Source organism: Phyllopteryx taeniolatus, chromosome 3 (assembly GCF_024500385.1).
Source record: "Phyllopteryx taeniolatus isolate TA_2022b chromosome 3, UOR_Ptae_1.2, whole genome shotgun sequence".
NCBI lineage: Eukaryota > Metazoa > Chordata > Actinopteri > Syngnathiformes > Syngnathidae > Phyllopteryx > Phyllopteryx taeniolatus.
In genome coordinates, this window is record NC_084504.1 from 8,051,700 (window position 1) to 8,069,495 (window position 17,796).

Genomic DNA, 17,796 nt, shown 5'->3' on the forward strand with positions numbered 1-17,796 from the left:
CCACGCAGGCACGGGGAGAACACAGGTGGGGCCGGGATTTGAACCCCAGTCCTCAGAACTGTGAGGCAGATGTGATACCCAGTCGCTCCCCGTGCCGGCACATTTAGAACTACATTTGTCAATTCTATTGTTAAGTCCAAATATTAAATCATAATCATAAATTTTAATGTTAAATATAAATATTAAATCTAAATGTTAAATATATATCTAAATATTCAATCTAAATGATAAATATATATATTAAATATATATCTAAATGTTAAACGTTAAGTCTATATGTTAAATATATAAATGATAAATCTAAATGTGAAATATATATATACATAAATGTCAAATCTATATCCAAATGTGAAGTAGATTTCTTAAATAATACTGTTATAGCTAAATGTTTCGGGTGAAACTAAATATTTCGCTAAAATGCAAATCCAAACTGCCAACAGCTGGAAGTACCAAAATAAAAGGTCAAGGTCAGACTGTGTTTATAGTCCCCCGAAAAATAGCATATAAAAAGCATCTTATCTGGCGACATGGACTCTTGCACGCAGATTATAGTTGTGAAATCTACATGAAATGTCAAACACGTTTCGAGAAACCTTATTGGACTTGTACATTTAGTGTTTAGCCGTCACTTTTAAGAACAGCTGGAGGATTTAAGACCCGTAGGAGCCTTTGCCGTCCACTTCCACCAGGTGGCAGGTGCACACCACTCTTAGCCAATATCCATGCACAGGGGCGGAGCCAGGGGGGAGGCCGGGGTAGCGCTGGACCCTCCTGAAATCTGATTGGAACCCCCATGCCCCCCCCCCCCCCCCACCAAATGATTAACATATCACGGCACCGCACGTCTCGTCGAAAGAATCCGTTTGCATTTTGAAATTTGTGACGCCTATTGACCAAGACCCTCCTGTACAGTAGTTGGCGCTATGTATAACAAAGAGTTGTCATCCACATTTATTATGAAAAGAAGAAGAATCGCCACAGAAGAAGAGGATTTGCCCCACAGCCAGTCTACGTCACTACCTAATCTAAAGTAAGTTTTACGGTGGTGTCCTAATGAGTCACTGTTTAAAATCACTTTTGTGATCCGATAGGACATCGTTTTGCTAGGAGCCACGGGTATCAAGCTAAAGTTAGCATGAAGTGACATCTCACTGCGGTAAAAACGAAAACGTATCACCCAGCGCCTGAAGTGTTTCACTATGCAGCCAGTGCAGTGTGCGAGTCTCTCCTTCACGTTTTGCCCTTTGTTATGCCTCTAAACTGTTCGTATACTGATATGTTTGTTTAAAAGCTTTAAAACTGACACCGCTACAGTGTCAAAAGTGTTGCTGTTGCATTTCCCCCTCTTCTATGCAGCATCTTATTTCATGCATAATGTATTTCACAAAAGGCTAGCTAAAAACACTTTTAAGACAAACGAGTGGAGTGCTTTCAAAGAAAACGTCAGGAGTGTTTTCATGTTTTCAACAGTGCATAAAGGGTTTTCTATTACTGGGCTATGGGTTTTCTTTTGTGAAATAAATTTGAGTTGCTAAAGAATGTCAAAAAGTTGGGTTGCGACTTAATGACTAAGTTAAATTTTGGGTCCTGAGGCAAAACCAGTTGGGAAACCAATGAGTAGCTGAAAGTTTGAATATTAAACTTACATCTAGAGTGGTTTATTTCCCCTGACATTTTTTAGGGTTGAAGTGGGGATTTGATAACATTGTGCAATTGTAAGTGATGCTAAGAGTAACAAAACTGGCCTTTTTTTTCATAGGGTCCGTTGAGAAATGAAAAGACAGGGCGACAAGCTATATAACTTATTTTTAAAGAGAAGCAAGTCAGGCAACGGTAAGGTGGACAGAGAGAGTGTGAGTAAATAGATCGTGTGTGTGCGTGAGTAACTGTGAGTGGGTAATTGTGTGTGTGTGCGTGGATAACTGTGTGAGTGGGTCACTCTGTGATTATTGAAAAATTGTTGCAGTTGTGTTTCTGTGTACATTGTGCTGTAAACACACTTAATAAACTTTATTTGATGCGCACAAACCTCATCTTCTGTGTGCTTAGTATGTACTTTGCAACATTTAGAGACTCGGATTGCAATTAATTGGTTGAGAAACAAATTCATTGTCATAGTCTGTGGACTCCCTGAAATAGCCTTGGCCACCCCAAGGATAAAAGTCTTGCTCCCCCACTGGATATCGATACTGTGGCAAGTTTAAACCCTCAAACAACCGTTACTTTAATACAAACACAGCAGAAACGTTTACATATACTGTAGAACATACAAGAGTACTCACATGCTTATACTGTATTGTCTCTGCTCTTGTTGTTGATTTGTCACACTACACTACACTACACACTATCCAAAAAAATCACACATGCTAGACTTTTCATTTTGGCATCGTAGGGTTATTGTAGGGCCAAATCGTTGGTCGTGGATTATGTCAAACTACAAGACGTTTTATCGTTCCCGACAAAATATGTCGGGCCTGATCTGGGAAAATCGCCCACGATAGCTAATCGAGCCAATATCGGCGCTAAAATCCTTTAGTCTTTTCTAGGCATTAGCTCCATTGTCTTACAACGACGACACCGAAGATACGAGCGACAGACTGTGCTGTTGAGGACAAACACTAGAAAAGCTCTGAAAAGGAGACGAGAAAACTTCTCCAACACGCAAGAGATGTCACACTTGAAAAGATTTTACCTGCTCAGTTTATGGTAAGATATGTACTATTCAACACATGAAAGCAAACAACCCTTTAGTTGTTAAGTTTGTGGAGAAGGTTTAAGTTTTCATCCATCCAGCCATCCATTTTCTGTACCACTGATCCTTTACTATCATCAGACTTTAAATGCACACACAAGAGCACACATACATGTGAGAGAAACCTTCAGATGCTCATTTTCTTGTAAAAGATTTTGTCATGAACAATTTGAAGAAACATGAGGTGACACATGGGCGAAAAAGCCCCGTTTGAATGCAACGTTCGCCCAACCAGTCTACATGTGTTTTGGCGGCTTGGAGAAGGCGTTCGACCGTGTCCCTCGTGGAGTCCTGTGGGGGGTGCTTCGGGAGTATGAGGTACCGAACCCCCTGATACAGGCTGTTCGGTCCCTGTACGACCAGTGTCAAGAGTTTGGTACGCATTGCCGGCATTCCGTCGGACTTGTTTCCAGTGAGGGTTGGACTCCACCAAGGCTGCCCTTTGTCACCGATTCTGTTCATAACTTTTATGGACAGAATTTTCTAGGCGCAGCCAAGGCGTAGAGGCGGTCCGGTTTGGTGGCCTCAGTATTGCATCTCTTCTTTTTGCAGATGATGTGGTTGTGTTGGCTTCATCAGGTCGTGATGATGAAAAAAACGCTCCAACTCTCACTGGAGCGGTTTGCAGCCGAGTGTGAAGTGGCTGGGATGAGAATCAGCACCTCTAAATCTGAGACCATGGTCCTTAGTCGGAAAAGGGTGGAGTGCCCTCTCCAGGTCAGGGATGAGATCCTTCCCCAAGTGGAGGAGTTCAAATATCTTGGGGTCTTGTTCACGAGTGAGGAAAGACTGGAACTGGAGATGAACAGGCGGATCGGTGCAGCGTCTGCAGTGATGCAGACTTTGTTGTGGTGAAGAAGGAGCTATGCCGAAAGGCGAAGCTTTCAATTTACCGGTCGATCTACGTTCCTACCCTCACCTATGGTCACGAGCTGTGGGTCTTGACCAAAAGACCAAGATCCCGGATACAAGCGGCCGAAATGAGTTTCCTCTGCAGGGTGTCCGGGCTCTCCCTTAGAGATAAGATGAGAAGCTCGGTCATCCGGGAGGGGCTCAGAGTAGAGCCGCTGCTCCTCTGCACTTAGAGGAGCCAGATGGGGTGGCTCGGACATCTGTTTAGGATGCCTCCCGGACACCTCCCTGGGGAGGTGTTCTGGGCACGTCCCACCGGAAGGAGACCCCGGGGACGACCCAGGATACGCTGGAGAGACTACGGCTCTCGGCTTGCCTGGGAACGCCTCGGGATCCCCTCGGAAGAGCTAGAGGAAGTGGCTGGGGAGAGGGAAGTCTGGGCTTCCCTGCTGAGGCTGCTGCCCCCGTGACCCGACCTCGGATAAGCGGAAGACAATGGATGGATGGATGGACGTTTGTTATGGTTAGGTTTATGGCGAGGGTTGGGGTTTGAGACAGTTTAGGATGTGTTCAGGTTAGGATTAGGGTGGGTTAGGGTTAGTGGGAAACATGTTAACGCCGCCACACTTAAATCACATCTTTTCTCGTCGGGGAGCAGTAGTGCCTGTTCTGCCGGGATACAGCAGCCAATCGTCGTGCAGCGGCACGTGTCCTGGAGCCAGTAATATTTAAGCAGGACATGTTCCGCCCAGGCGGCACGGTGATCGACTGGTTAGAGCGTCAGCCTCACAGTTCTGAGGACCGGTTCAATCCCCGGCGCTGCCTGTGTGGAGTTTGCATGTTCTCCCCGTGCCTGCGTGGGTTTTCTCCGGGCACTCCGGTTTCCTCCCACATCCCAAAAACATGCATTAATTGGAGACTCTAAATTGCCCGTAGGTGTGAATGTGAGTGCGAATGGTTGTTTGTTTGTATGTGCCCTGCGATTGGCTGGCAACCAGTTCAGGGTGTACCCCGCCTCCTGCCCGATGATAGCTGGGATAGGCTGCAGACCCTAGTGAGGAGAAGCGGCTCAGAAAATGGATGGATGGATGGGTGTTCCGCCCAGAAACTACGTGGGAATTATAATAACGCGTCATTGATGATTGGCTGCCGTAAAACCTCCATCGACGTCGAAAAAGGCGGAAGTTGGGTTGCCACGAAAATTGACCGGACCACGACGACGAGAAAAAAAGCGCGAGTTTAACAGTTGTGTTTAATAAAACATCGAAACTGTTGAAGGAGTGAGTCAAAAATATTCGTGCAGTTTTAAATAACAATGGCGTCGTGTGAGGAGGGCCGAGTGAGAGGGGAGACCGAGCGACGACAACAACGACAACAACGACAACAGGACGCCATTTCCTTGGCTCCGATTGTGTTGGACATGCAAGGTGCGTTCAACGTGTAGTGTACTGTTCACACATTGCGGGGCAGATACAGGACTCTTTTGCTATTTTCGTATTAGGGTTGAAACAGTTCCTAGTGTTTATCCCAGGATAGTTTTTTCTGGTGTTGCTGTTGTTCCGGGGAAGGTTTTAAATGACGTACAGCTCTTACAAGTAGTCGTGAGGGATAAATAACCATATATCGAATATATATGGTCGCAACTTTTACTTTTGAAGGGTTAAGATGTGAGATGAGTTCACATTTTTTATTTGTATTTATTTAACCTATATTTATTCAGGTAAGGGAAGTGAGAACAGGTTTTACAATGCCAACCTGTCTGCAGACAGCAGAGTAAAACAAGGCAAAATAAAAATTATTACACAAATACATATTAAAATAAACTGATCAATTTGGTGTGCATAAAACAAAACAAAATAACAATTACAAATGAGCAGAGAGAATCTTCACATTGTCACATTGGCACTTCACATACAGGAGGAAATGACATTGAACTGTTTTGAGATCATTGTGGTATATTTACAGTTAAAACTATTAATACAATGGTACTTTGACGTACGGGTTTAATTCTTTCTATGGCCAAACTCGTAACTCATTTTACTCAATTATAGCATACTTTCCCCCGGTGAAGGAAATTGAAATGCTTCAATCCGTTCCAGCACCGGCTAAAAACACCACACTTTTTGGTTGCGTTTTAAAATAAATAAAAGAAAATAGCACTGTATTGGTAAATCTAAAAACATGCTTAAAGCACATTAATTACAAAATTTGTTCTGTGAAGTGGAATTTACCCGAAGGTCTCTCTCTCTCTCTCTCTCTCTCTCTGTCTCTGTCTGTCTCTCTCTCTCACACACACACACATATATACGCGCACACTGTAGAATGTGTGTGTTAACGTGTACCTTAAAAGCGCGTGTCCATGCTCCTTGTGAGTGTTTTTGTCTTTGACTGTTTGTCCCATTCAATAGATGGCTAAAAGTGCATCAGCGACTGTGGCTCTCCTTGTCCACATGCGAGGGCATTACAATACAGTGGAACCTCGATTAAATGGACCCTGATATTACAGATATCGGATAAAACAGACCGTCAGGACTGAACAATGTGTCCAAAAATAGTTTCCATTTGTCACTTTAACTGCCGTTGACAAAGTCTGTTAGTTCCAGAATTGGCCGCTGTTGTTTACTTTGCGCTGTAGCACAATGCAGGCAGTGAATGTGGCTGACGTATTTCCTGGTAACAGGTATACAATATGACTAGATCCAGTTCCAAAAGGCGTCCCTCCCGTGCCTAAATGTGGCCATATTGAATGTGGGGCATTGATATGGCAGCCATGTCATGATGGTTATATCTATTGTCTATTCTGCTGTAGAGTGCAGAGAGAGAGAGAGGGAGAGAGAGAGAGAGAGAGAGAGAGAGAGAGAGCAGCATGTCGGCAGTGGTAACTGTAAGGAATACAAACACAAGGAGAAAAACGGTTTACTTTTCTGGGTTTTCGGTTTCTGACGCTCACGTAATTCAAACTCAAAGCAAAAAATTGAAAAGTGACAGCCCGTAACTCAAGAACAGGGCTTGCTATTGGAGAGTGAAAGGATCACTGTCTAAGTACAGTTCAGTTGTATTAAACTTCATTTCAATACAAGTTCAATATATTTGCATTTGATCATCTGTTTATCATTTACAGGGGCTGAAATAAGTATTTAACACGTCACCATTTTTCTCACTACATATATTTCCAAAGGTGCTATTGACCTGAAAATTTCACCAGATGTTGGGAACAACCCAAGTAACCCGTACATACAAAGAAAGTTGTTTGTAATAATGTGAAATGACACAGGGTGATTATTGATAGATTTTAGGTGTTGTGTTGGGTTTCCTTGCCTTTTTGCACCTCCCTTTCTTCATGTGTTCAATACTTTTTGCCTGTGTCATTTCACATTTTTACAGACAACTTCATTTCTGATCTTATTTGTTCTACTATCTTTGTATGTATGGATTTCTTGGATTGTTCCCAAGATGTGGTGAAAATTTCATGTCAATCGCTCCTTTGGAAATATATTTAGTGAGAAAAATGGTGACGTATTAAATACTTATTTCAGCCGTTGTATCACTTATGTACAATTTTTAACTTTTATGTGCAATACATTATAATCAAATAATTCTAGTTTCTTTTCTTCATTTTCCTCTATTCAAGCGCAGTGTTAATGTGGCTTACAATAATATTAAATATGCTTTTTAAAAATAAAGCCACTGTTGGTCATGATGGTGATAAATGGAGACTTATTTGTTTAGATGATAAAAAGTTAAATAACATGTACCTAAGTAAATTTTTAAAACAAACAGTTTTGTACTGTACTGAACTTCAAAGTTAAATACAACTTAATTATTATTATTATTAAATATAATATACTTGAAATGTAAAATGTACTGTAAATGAAAAGTACTGTACTGGATTAAAAGTAAGTCTAAACAGGGTGTAATGGATGCATAGCTACAAGCTATATTCCACTTTGTTTGATAGTACTGCATGTTTTAACTGTTGTAAATTTGATTTGTACTCAATTAAATGATTATTTTGTGTCCGAATAGAGTGTGTCCATGTACCACTAGTGGTACTCATATCACACTTTGAGAATCACTGGCTTAAATAACCTCAAATATTCATACTAACATTAATACATCACCAAACGCATATTCTATTACTAACTGGGATTGTTTAATAGCATATTGGTAACCTACAAGATATCAACATAACCACAACATTAGGATTTATTTACTATTATTATCATTTATACCTTCATATCAGTTAGAGCTGCATGATATTGGACAAAAAAAATGACATTGCGATTTTGTTTAACCCTGTTAAAAAATACAGGATAACATACACATAACGTGAAAACCAGCACACATTTATTTTTCCCTCTCGAGTAAAACTATGCACAAAAGTATGCAGAGTAATTTGTTTGAAGTCTACCTGTATTTAGATGCACTCTAGTATTGAGCAATAGTCCAGCCTGACATGAAGTTAAAATAATTTATTTTCATGCTCAGTTATACTGTAGTCATTAGCACATTCCTAACCCTATTATTATTATGTAATTCCTAACGGATTATATTATATTATATTATATTATATTATATTATATTATATTATATTATATTATATCAACACGGGAGATTGTTATTCTGAGACACATTATTGGAACTAAGCAGCTCACAAATGATTTTCTTGGTTAAGTAATTTCACATTTGATGGGTGGGCCAGTCCAGAGTCCCCAACTATTTGTAAACAAGCAATGAAAAAGTCCCGTTTCCCTAACATATCCCCTACAACGCACCTCACGGCACAGGAGAATCTTTCAGGATAATGTAGGGCCTTTGCAGATTTTGGTCGGAAGGCAGGAATGGGGCTCAAAATCATCCAGATTATCTTTGTGTGTGTATACTCATCTTTAACTGCATTGCTTGTGTCCTACAGATGTCCAGCAGCTGATTTGTCGTCATGAAGAACGTCCTCCACAATTACAAAGGGAGGGTTCCAGTTTGGATCATCCACAGCCCCACCACGTTAAAGAGCTTGAGGAGGCTCCACAGCCCCCCCAGGTCAAAGAGGAAGATGAGGAGTTTGATGTGAGCGAGTTGCCACTGAACATTATCGTTGTAAAGATCGAGGACGACGAGCCACCTGAGTCGGCACAGCTTAAGCATCACAGTCCAAGTGGAGACCAGTGTGGAGGAGCAGCACCTGGCAACGTCTTAGCTCCAGCATCAGACAGCGACGGCATCGGAGAACATTTGAGTAGTGGCGCAGACTCTGTAGGCGACAACAAACACTCGAATAGTTCTGAAAAGGAGACAACTGCAAACAAGAAAAGTTGTCAAACACGCAGGAGACGTCACACACAAAAAGAAGATTTTACATGCTCAGTTTGTGGTAAAATGTTTTTATATGAGAGTATTTTGAATGTACACATGCAGAAGCACACTGGAGAAAAACATTTTTGTTGCTCAGTTTGTGGTCAAAGGTTCATTAAAAAGTCAGATATGAATCGACACATGCGGACGACACACAGAGGAGAAAAGCCCTTTAGTTGCACAGTTTGCGCTAAATCGTTCACACAACAGATAAACATGGTGGAGCACTTGAGAACACACACAGGAGAAAAACCTTTCACTTGTTCCGTTTGTGATAAAAGCTTTTCTATTAAGACTTATTTGAACAAACACATGAGAACCCACACAGGAGAAAAACCTTTTAGTTGCTCCGTTTGTCAAAAAAGCTTTACAAATAAATCCGATTTGAACAGACACAAGAGAGCACACGCGGGTGTGAAACCTTTTACTTGTTCAATTTGTGGCGACACATTTGCAGTAAGGGCCTCTTTGGTTGCGCACACATTAGCACACACTGGACAGAAACATTTCACTTGCTCCGTGTGTGATAAAAGCTTTTCTATTAAGACCTATTTGAAAAAGCACATGAGAACGCACACGGGAGGAAAACCCTTTAGTTGCTCTGATTGCGATAAAAGCTTTGCTAATAAGTCCGATTTGAACAGACACGTGAGAACGCACACAGGTGAGAAACCTTTTGCCTGCTCAGTTTGTGGTAAAAGCTTTTGTTATAAGTACAGTTTGACTGCACATATGCTGACACACAACAGACAATAACATGTTTTTCTGCCTAGTTGTGCTAGAGCAGTGGTGCAGAACCTTTTTATCATCAGCGGCCATTTCAGTCATCTGGGGGCTTTGATGTGATGCTGAACCCAATAAATTGGACAAAAGTCAAAAGGTGCTTTCTTCCTTGTTACTGATACTTCATTCATGACGGTGACTGCAATTATAAATACTATTGAGTAAATGGGTTACATAAAACACACGTGACACTCCTTAGACAAGCGTCGCATAGAAACTAGGCCTGATCAATTAATTAATTTCATCAATTAATTTGCCATGACAAATATAAAAAAAATGTGCGCAGCTTCTATAGTTCATATCGCATCCCCTTTGACGCACACTGCTAACACTACTGTATGACATTTCGTCCCAGTAGTAGAAAATAAACTACGTTACGAGTAAAGCAAAACTTACTAGTGAGCATTTGGGTGGTACTATTAGGCTCTGAGAGGCTACTACATGTGCATGACACCTGCCTTTTAACTAGGCCTAGTACTGTTACTAGTGCAGCACAGTAGGTTAACTTACATGCAAGTAGGCCACAAGTGGCATACGTAGTGGGAAAAAAAATCCTAGACACATATTAGAAAGAGTCCAAGCTCGATATCGAATTCATGCTCAAACAACTTTCCATATATTAGACACACGTCAAGACCCAACACAATCATGTTGAAATGCCAGGTTTTTCCGCTAGAAAAAAAATATTTATTTACCAAAAGGAATCAAAAGTGTTTCCACCATTAATGTGACCTATAAGCTGAATAACTCAATTGAGAAAACCTTTTCAAGAGGTGAAAATAAATAGAAGCAACAGATAATGTAGTTGCACAAGTGTGCACACCCTCCTATGACTGATGATGCGGCTGCATTCCGAATTAATCGCATTCAAAGTGCCTCTGATTACCCCAACTAACGTTTAACTATTCTAGGAGGCTTTTCCAGGCATTTTTGTTGTTACACCTTATAACACAAGTCATGGTCCACAAAGAGCTTCCACGACATCAGAAGGATCTCAATGTTCAAAGGTATCAGTCAGAAGAAGGGTACAAAAGAATTCCCATGGCATGACATACACCATGGAACACAATGAAGACAGTTATCATCAAGAAGAGAAAACATGTCACAGCAGTGACATTACCAAGAACTGGAGGTACCTCCAAAACTGATGAAAATGACGGGAAGAAAACTGGTCAGGAAGGCTGCCGAGACACCCACAGCAATGTTGGAAGAGCTGCAGGAATTTTTGACAACAATCTCCCCTCTTCTTCATACTGTACTACAGATTTATCTCACTTTGCCCCCTCACGTTTACTGATATCATGTTGAACTTTAAGATTTTAAATGATTGTTGTTTCTATTGTTTTCATTATTGTTTGTGTTAATAAAATCGCCACGAATGCCTTTGTGTATAATCAGATGACCATCTCAGTATTTCAGTGCTGGAAAGTAACTACGTACAAATGCTTTGCTACTGTACTGGAGTAGATTTTTCAGTTACAGTGTCTGCACTCCTTACTTGGTCAAAATAGGCCTGTCACTTTTTTTTTTACCTCCACAGATGAGGACACAATGTGAAATCTAGGTAAATAAAGATGGAAAATCAACTGTGGTGAAGATCCTGATTGATTGATTGAGATCTTTGGGTCATAAAAGGCATAAAAACACGGAGCGCGGCAAAATGGAGTTACATGAACCAGGGAGCATTAATGATGATGCAACAAATTCGGGAAAGCAAGATATTCTCAATCCTTGGCCTTATTTGGGAAAATTGTTTGACATTGTCAGCTGCAAGAAGGATTAGTGGCAGAAAGTTTGTTTCTTGTGCCATCCTAAAAAACACCAGTTTATGGAATTAAAACAATATTCTGTCTAATCTGAACCAAAAAAAAAAAAACGCAGTTGTACCTGGGTCACCGAAACATCATATTATGGTAGACATAATCAATTTTGGACCAAGAAAAAAAAAGTAGTTTCTCATATTCTTCCCACTTTATACTTTATTTCTATGTTTTTGTCATTAGACAAATATTGATTGTGATCTGCTTCAGATGATATATGTGGCACAAGTGTATTAATTCCCCATGAAGGTCAGGGTACCAAATGCATGGCCCACCACTGGTTCAATCTTTCATTTTGGATTGTACTGTATGATTGGACAAGTATAAGGTTGTATACTTCAAAGTTTTGGGCACGGTATTTACCATTGCATGATTGGTTCAAGACGTATCATCTCTCCTATCGCCAATGCTGAAAAGCACAATAAACAATGTACAGCAGTACGCAACACAAGAAAAAGCAATTATTTTTTTATTTAACATTTGAAGAGAATTTCGTAGAAATCTTTGTCCCAACATGTAAAAACAGAAACGACTATATAATAGAAATACGTGTAACCAAGTTGTGTAGTGTACACATTCTGGCCTTTTCTTTCCTGTCTCCAATACCGTCCCAAGATGGCGGCCGTGTGTCGTTATTGATGCCCAGCTGCCGTAAAACCGGTCTAAAAGACGGAAAAGATCAACGATAGCATCGTCACGAGCGGAGAGTCAACTGCAAGCATCAAAATGTTGAAAGAGTTAGTGAGGGAGCGACTAATTGCTGCCGCCGACGAAATCTTCAGCTTGTTTGAAAGAACGATAGCGTCGTACGAGGAGCAACTTTGTCGGGCGAGAGAGGAGAACGAGAAACAACGACGACAACTGGAAGATGTCAGCAACACTAAGATGTTGCTACACGTCCAAGGTCTGGTCACCAAACTCTTAACATTTAACATATTTACTTTCACTAATAACCTTTCGTATTTGAGTAATTGGTATAAAGAATATTTGTCAACATACACGCAGGTGTCCTGGCAAAACAAAGCAACGGGTGGCGCTATATCACTAACTGTAAGGTTAAACTAGTTTTTTGTTTGCGGCACGGTGGCCGACTGGTTAGAGCGTCGGCCTCACAGTTCTGAGGAACCGGGTTCAATCCCCGGCCCCGCCTGTGTGGAGTTTGCATGTTCTCCCCGTGCCTGCGTGGGTTTTCTCCGGGCACTCCGGTTTCCTCCCACATCCCAAAAACATGCATTAATTGAAGACTCTAAATTGCCCGTAGGTGTGACTGCGTACAAATGGTTGTTTGTTTGTTTGTATGTGCCCTGCGATTGGCTGGCAACCAGTTCAGGGTGTACCCCGCCTCCTGCCCGATGACAGCTGGGATAGGCTCCAGCACGCCCGCGACCCTACTGAGGAGAAGCGGCTCAGAAAATGGATGGATGGATGGATGGATAGTTTTTTGTTCGGGAACACTTTCACCCCAATTTGATCTCAAGTGGCCTCGTAAGCTATAAATAACGTCAATTCAAATTTAGGTGTGCAAAGAATTACAAGTACATCTGAAAAATGTTCACATTTATTGATTATTATCTTGTTTCAAATCTTATGAGCAATCTGTAACGTCACAATAAAAATGAGTGCAGTATTGTGCAATATTATCAATCAGTGTTTGCATTTACACGTGTGAAACTTACAGATCACAGTGGATCAATACACTGTATGTACGTACCTTTTATAAAACAACTTTTGAGCAAGAAATCATTTCGAATTTACATAGATTTCCACATCCATCTGAAATCTGGACAACCTCAACTGACTCATCACACAATCCAAATTAAAGTGGGTACTTTTCAGAAAGAGGGTGCAGTTGTCCCCCTTACTTTGTTGGAACCCTTTTGTGTTTTGTTAATGCACTTCCACAACTTGTATGTTGACATTTCCAAATGGATGTGGAAGTTTATGTACAATTAAAATGATTTCTAGAGCTTAAAAACAAGTTGTTTTATGAAAGGTCCACTGTGAGCTGTAAGTTGCACATGTGTAAATGAAAAACCGATTCATGATATTGTTGAAATTGCCCTTTTGTTAAGAAACTTCAGATTACTCGTATTTATTTTATTTCACCTTTATTTATCCAGGTAAGGCATTTGAGAACAGATTCTCATTTGCAATGCTGACCTGGCTGAAAACAGCCGAGTACAACAAAGCAAAATAAAAGCAAATACAAATCAATACAAATTATTTGCAACAAGGTAATTCATTCATCCGTCCATCCATTTTCCATACCACTTATACATACCAGTTCTGTCTCTACCCCACCTCTCGCCCAAACCTCACCCTCCATGGGCCTTGAGGACAAGAGCTAGAAAATGGATAGATGGAGTTAAACTGTTTTGTGTTTCTTCTGTCCTGCAGACGTCCAGCTGCTGATAGGGCATCAGGAAGAACTTCCGCCGTCAGCCGCCAGGTTGGAGCACGACGATCGAAAGCAACCGCATGTCAAAGAGGAAGAGGAGGGTCCACAGCTGCCCCACATTAAGGAAGAACAGGACATCAATTTGCCGCTGGCTGTTATCTCAGAGGGCGACCAAGAAGAAGCACCCGACTGGTCACAGCTTCAACATGACCACCATGGAAGACCACCACCAGACATCCACTTAGCTCCACATTTTGGCCACACAGAAGGATCTTTGAGGAACGATGCAGTCTCCGACAACAAACGGTTGATAAACGCTGAAAAGGAGACAACTCTTAACAACCAGAACACTTCTCAGACACGCAGGAAACGTCGCACAGCTATAAAACGTTTCAGCTGCTCAGTTTGTGGCAAAAACTTTTGTTATGGGTACAATTTGACTCTACACATTGCAACACACACGGGAGAACACCGCTTTAGATGCACAGTTTGTGGTGAAGGATTCATTAAAAAGGCAAATATGTTATCGCATATGAGAAAACACACGGAAGGAAAACCCTTTAGTTGTCCCATTTGTGCTAAAAAATTTCCTCAAAAGGTACATATGGACTCACACATGAGAATACACACGGGAGAAAAACCCTTTAGTTGCTCAATTTGCGCTAAAAGATTTACTCAAAAGGTACATATGGATTTACACATGAGAGTACACACGGGAGAAAAACCCTTTAGTTGCTCAGTTTGCGGTCAAACATTTGCTCAGAAACAAAATATGAACACACACATGAGAATACACACAGGGGAAAAGCCTTTTAGTTGTTCAGTTTGTGGCAATACATTTGCACAAAAGGTCTCTTTGACGGCACACAAAGCAACACACACGGGAGAGAAACCTTTCACTTGCTCAATTTGCAGCAAACCCTTTTCTTACAAGCACACTTTGAAAGCACACATGCAGACACACAAAGGAGGAAATCCTTTCACTTGCTCCGTTTGGGATCAGACCGTTTCTAAAAGCTTTGAAAGCAATGAAAAGATATAACAGCACAATGCTAACAGGAAGAAATGTGCCGCAAGCAGGCGACAGTAAACCAAATACAAAACACACAAACATGAACCAAGAAATAAAGCACGCAGGCAACCAAAATTATGTATTATTATGGCCATTTGTGTGGGTTACATTTTTTAACAGTTCCTGTGAGGTTTTACTCAGGGTTAGAATTGCAAGGGGGCAGTTCAAATGTTCTCTTAGTTCGTATCAATGTGATAACAAGTCAAAATATGTTTTCTGTTGCTTTCATTCTTTGCAGTAAAAACGATTTGGATTCTAACCTCCTTCCTGGCTCATTCTAACCTCCTTCCTGGCTCTTGTCTTGAGAAAGATGGCGGCCGTGTGACGTGTGGGATGCCATTTTAAGCCGTCTTCGACGCCGCCGCAAGATGGCGGCCGTGCGATGTCGCGGATGTGATTAGAAGCACCATCGAAGAAGAAAAAGCCAGAAGTTGGCACGGCTTCAATTGGATAGCGACAAAGCGACAGGTTGAAGTTGAAAAGACAACATCAATATGTTGAAAGAGTTGGTAAGGGAGCGACTCATTGCGGCCGCCGACGAAATCTTCGGACTGTTTGAGAAAACGATAGCGTCGTACGAGGAGCAACTTTGTCACGTGAGAGAGGAGAACGAGAAACAACGTCGACGACAACTGGAAGCTGTTTACAAGAGTCATATTTTGCTATGCGCACAAGGTCTTCTCACTAAATGTCTACTCGACCATTTAACACATGGTTGGCAAACTTGTTTTCATCGTGGGCCACGTAGCGTAGTTCTGGTTGCCGGTTAACGGTGAAACAACAAATGTTAAAGCTGCATGCGGCATCCCCTAAAAATTATATTTGACATGGCTTGCAACGTTATGGGGGGCACTTGGGGCAGGATCTCATCCAGGACCTGGAGAGGGCATGCCACCCTTTTCCGACTGAGGACCACGGTCTCAGCCGCTTCACACTCAGCTGCGAACTGCTCCAGTGAGAGTTGGAGGTCACGGCTTGATTAAGCCAACAGACCCACATCATCTGCAAAAAGCAGAGATGCAATACTGAGGCCACCAAACCGGACCCCTTCTGTCCATAAAAGTTATGAACAGAATCGGTGACAAAGGGCAGCCTTGGCGGAGTCCAACCCTCACCGGAAACGAGCCCGACTTACTGCCGGATATGCGGACCAAACACTCACCCTGGTCGTACAGGGACCAAACAGCCCGTATCAAGGGGTTCGGTGCCCCATACTCCCGAAGCACCCCCCACAGGACTCCCCAAGGGACATGGTCGAACGCCTTCTCCAAGTCCACAAAACACATGTAGACTGGTTGGGCGAACTCCCATGCACCCTCGAGGACCCTGCCGAGGGTGTAGAGCTGGTCCACTGTTCCACAGCCAGAACGAAAACCACACTGCTCCTCCTGAATCTGAGATTCAACTTCCCGACACCCCTGAATAGACCTTCCAGGGAGGCTGAGGTGTCCAGAAGTCTTTCTCCATGGCCTCACTGAACTCCTCCCATGCCCGGGTTTTTGCTTCAGCCACCAGCAAAGCTGCATTCTGCTTGGCCAGCCAGTACCCATCAGCTGCCTCAGGAGTCCCACAGGCCAAAAAGGCCCGATAGGCTTGACGGCATACCTCACCATTGGTGTCCACCAACGGGTTCGGGGATTGCCGCCTCGACAGGCACCCACCACCTTACGGCCACAGCTCCGGTCGGCCACCAGGCGCCACCAGGCGCTCGCCTTCGAGCCCCACCTCCAGGCCTGGCTCCAGAGGGGGCCCCGGTGAGCCGCGTACGGGCAAGGGAAACCTGAGTCCATTGTTTGTCGTCATCATAAGGGGTCTTTGAGCCGTGCTTTGTCTGGTCCCTCACCTAGGACCTGTTTCCCATGGACGACCCTGCCAGGGGCATAAAGCCCCAGACCACTTAGCTCCTAGGATCATTGGGACACACAAACCCCTCCACCACGATAAGGTAACAGCTCAAGGAGGGGCTTTTAGTTGCCCAGTTTGTGGTGAAAAGTTTTGCCCGTAAATAAACTATGCGTAGACACATGAGAATACACACGGGAGAAAAGCCTTTTAGTTGTTCCGTTTGCATTGACACATTTGCTCAGAAGGTCTCACTGACTGCACACAAAGCAACACACACAGGAGAAAAACCTTTCATCTGCTCAGTTTGTGGTAAAAGCTTTTCTTATAAGCACGGTTTGAAAGCACACATGCAGACACACATGGGACAAAAGCTTCGACAGTGAAAATGCGTAAGAACTACAATGCCAACAGACAACAACACCTGAATGGGTCCAAAACCAACTACAGTAATTTCCCGCTAGTCACAGTGAGTAGTTGACTCCTAAAAATGTTTATAATTGCTTTTATTCATGGTTTAAATTGTAAATCCCAAAACAGCCTAATATAATTACAAATAAATTTTACATTGCCCTTATTAATAAATTGGTTACAGATAATTTTATTCTTGTTTTTTTAATGCACTGTGCATGTACATACATGGACATGTGGCAAAGACTAATTTCGTTGCGCAAAAAACGCAAATAGGTGTGTGTGTGTGTGTGACAGAAAATAATGAATTTGTGAATAGTGAACCTTGGCGATGCAGGGATTACTGTGTGCAAAACGCAGGCAACCGGAATTGTTTATGTTTATTGTGAGCATTTGGGAGTTCATTATATGGAGTTTTTAATGCTCACTCGGGGTATAACAGTCATAAGGAGTTATTGTTCCATTTTTGTTGCTCTCATCTTTGTAATAAAAAACAACTGTATCCAGAAGGTGA

The 17,796-nt window shown here is 42.2% G+C and overlaps 2 protein-coding genes across 2 annotated transcripts; both read left to right on the forward strand.

Moving 5' to 3' along the window:
- The first annotated feature begins 4,649 nt into the window (after positions 1 to 4,649).
- On the forward strand, positions 4,650 to 11,298 carry LOC133474782 (gastrula zinc finger protein XlCGF52.1-like). Its single transcript, XM_061766792.1, has 2 exons — positions 4,650 to 5,031; positions 8,520 to 11,298. Exons 1-2 carry the CDS (start codon positions 4,920 to 4,922, stop codon positions 9,710 to 9,712), a joined length of 1,305 nt encoding a protein of 434 aa, XP_061622776.1. The 5' UTR covers positions 4,650 to 4,919; the 3' UTR covers positions 9,713 to 11,298.
- Positions 11,299 to 12,237: 939 nt separating this feature from the next.
- Positions 12,238 to 17,728, forward strand: LOC133474791 (gastrula zinc finger protein XlCGF57.1-like). The gene is made up of 2 exons (XM_061766807.1): positions 12,238 to 12,463; positions 13,957 to 17,728. The coding sequence occupies exons 1-2, from the start codon at positions 12,286 to 12,288 to the stop codon at positions 14,997 to 14,999; spliced, it is 1,221 nt and encodes a 406-aa protein (XP_061622791.1). The 5' UTR covers positions 12,238 to 12,285; the 3' UTR covers positions 15,000 to 17,728.
- Positions 17,729 to 17,796: the final 68 nt, after the last annotated feature.

Coding starts and splice junctions, on each gene's coding strand:
- LOC133474782 (XM_061766792.1), top strand. CDS start 4,920: ATGGCGTCGTGTGAGGAGGGCCGAGTGAGAGGGGAGACCGAGCGACGA. Junction 5,032..8,519: donor GATTGTGTTGGACATGCAAG/GTGCGTTCAACG, acceptor TGTGTCCTACAG/ATGTCCAGCAGCTGATTTGT.
- LOC133474791 (XM_061766807.1), top strand. CDS start 12,286: ATGTTGAAAGAGTTAGTGAGGGAGCGACTAATTGCTGCCGCCGACGAA. Junction 12,464..13,956: donor GATGTTGCTACACGTCCAAG/GTCTGGTCACCA, acceptor TCTGTCCTGCAG/ACGTCCAGCTGCTGATAGGG.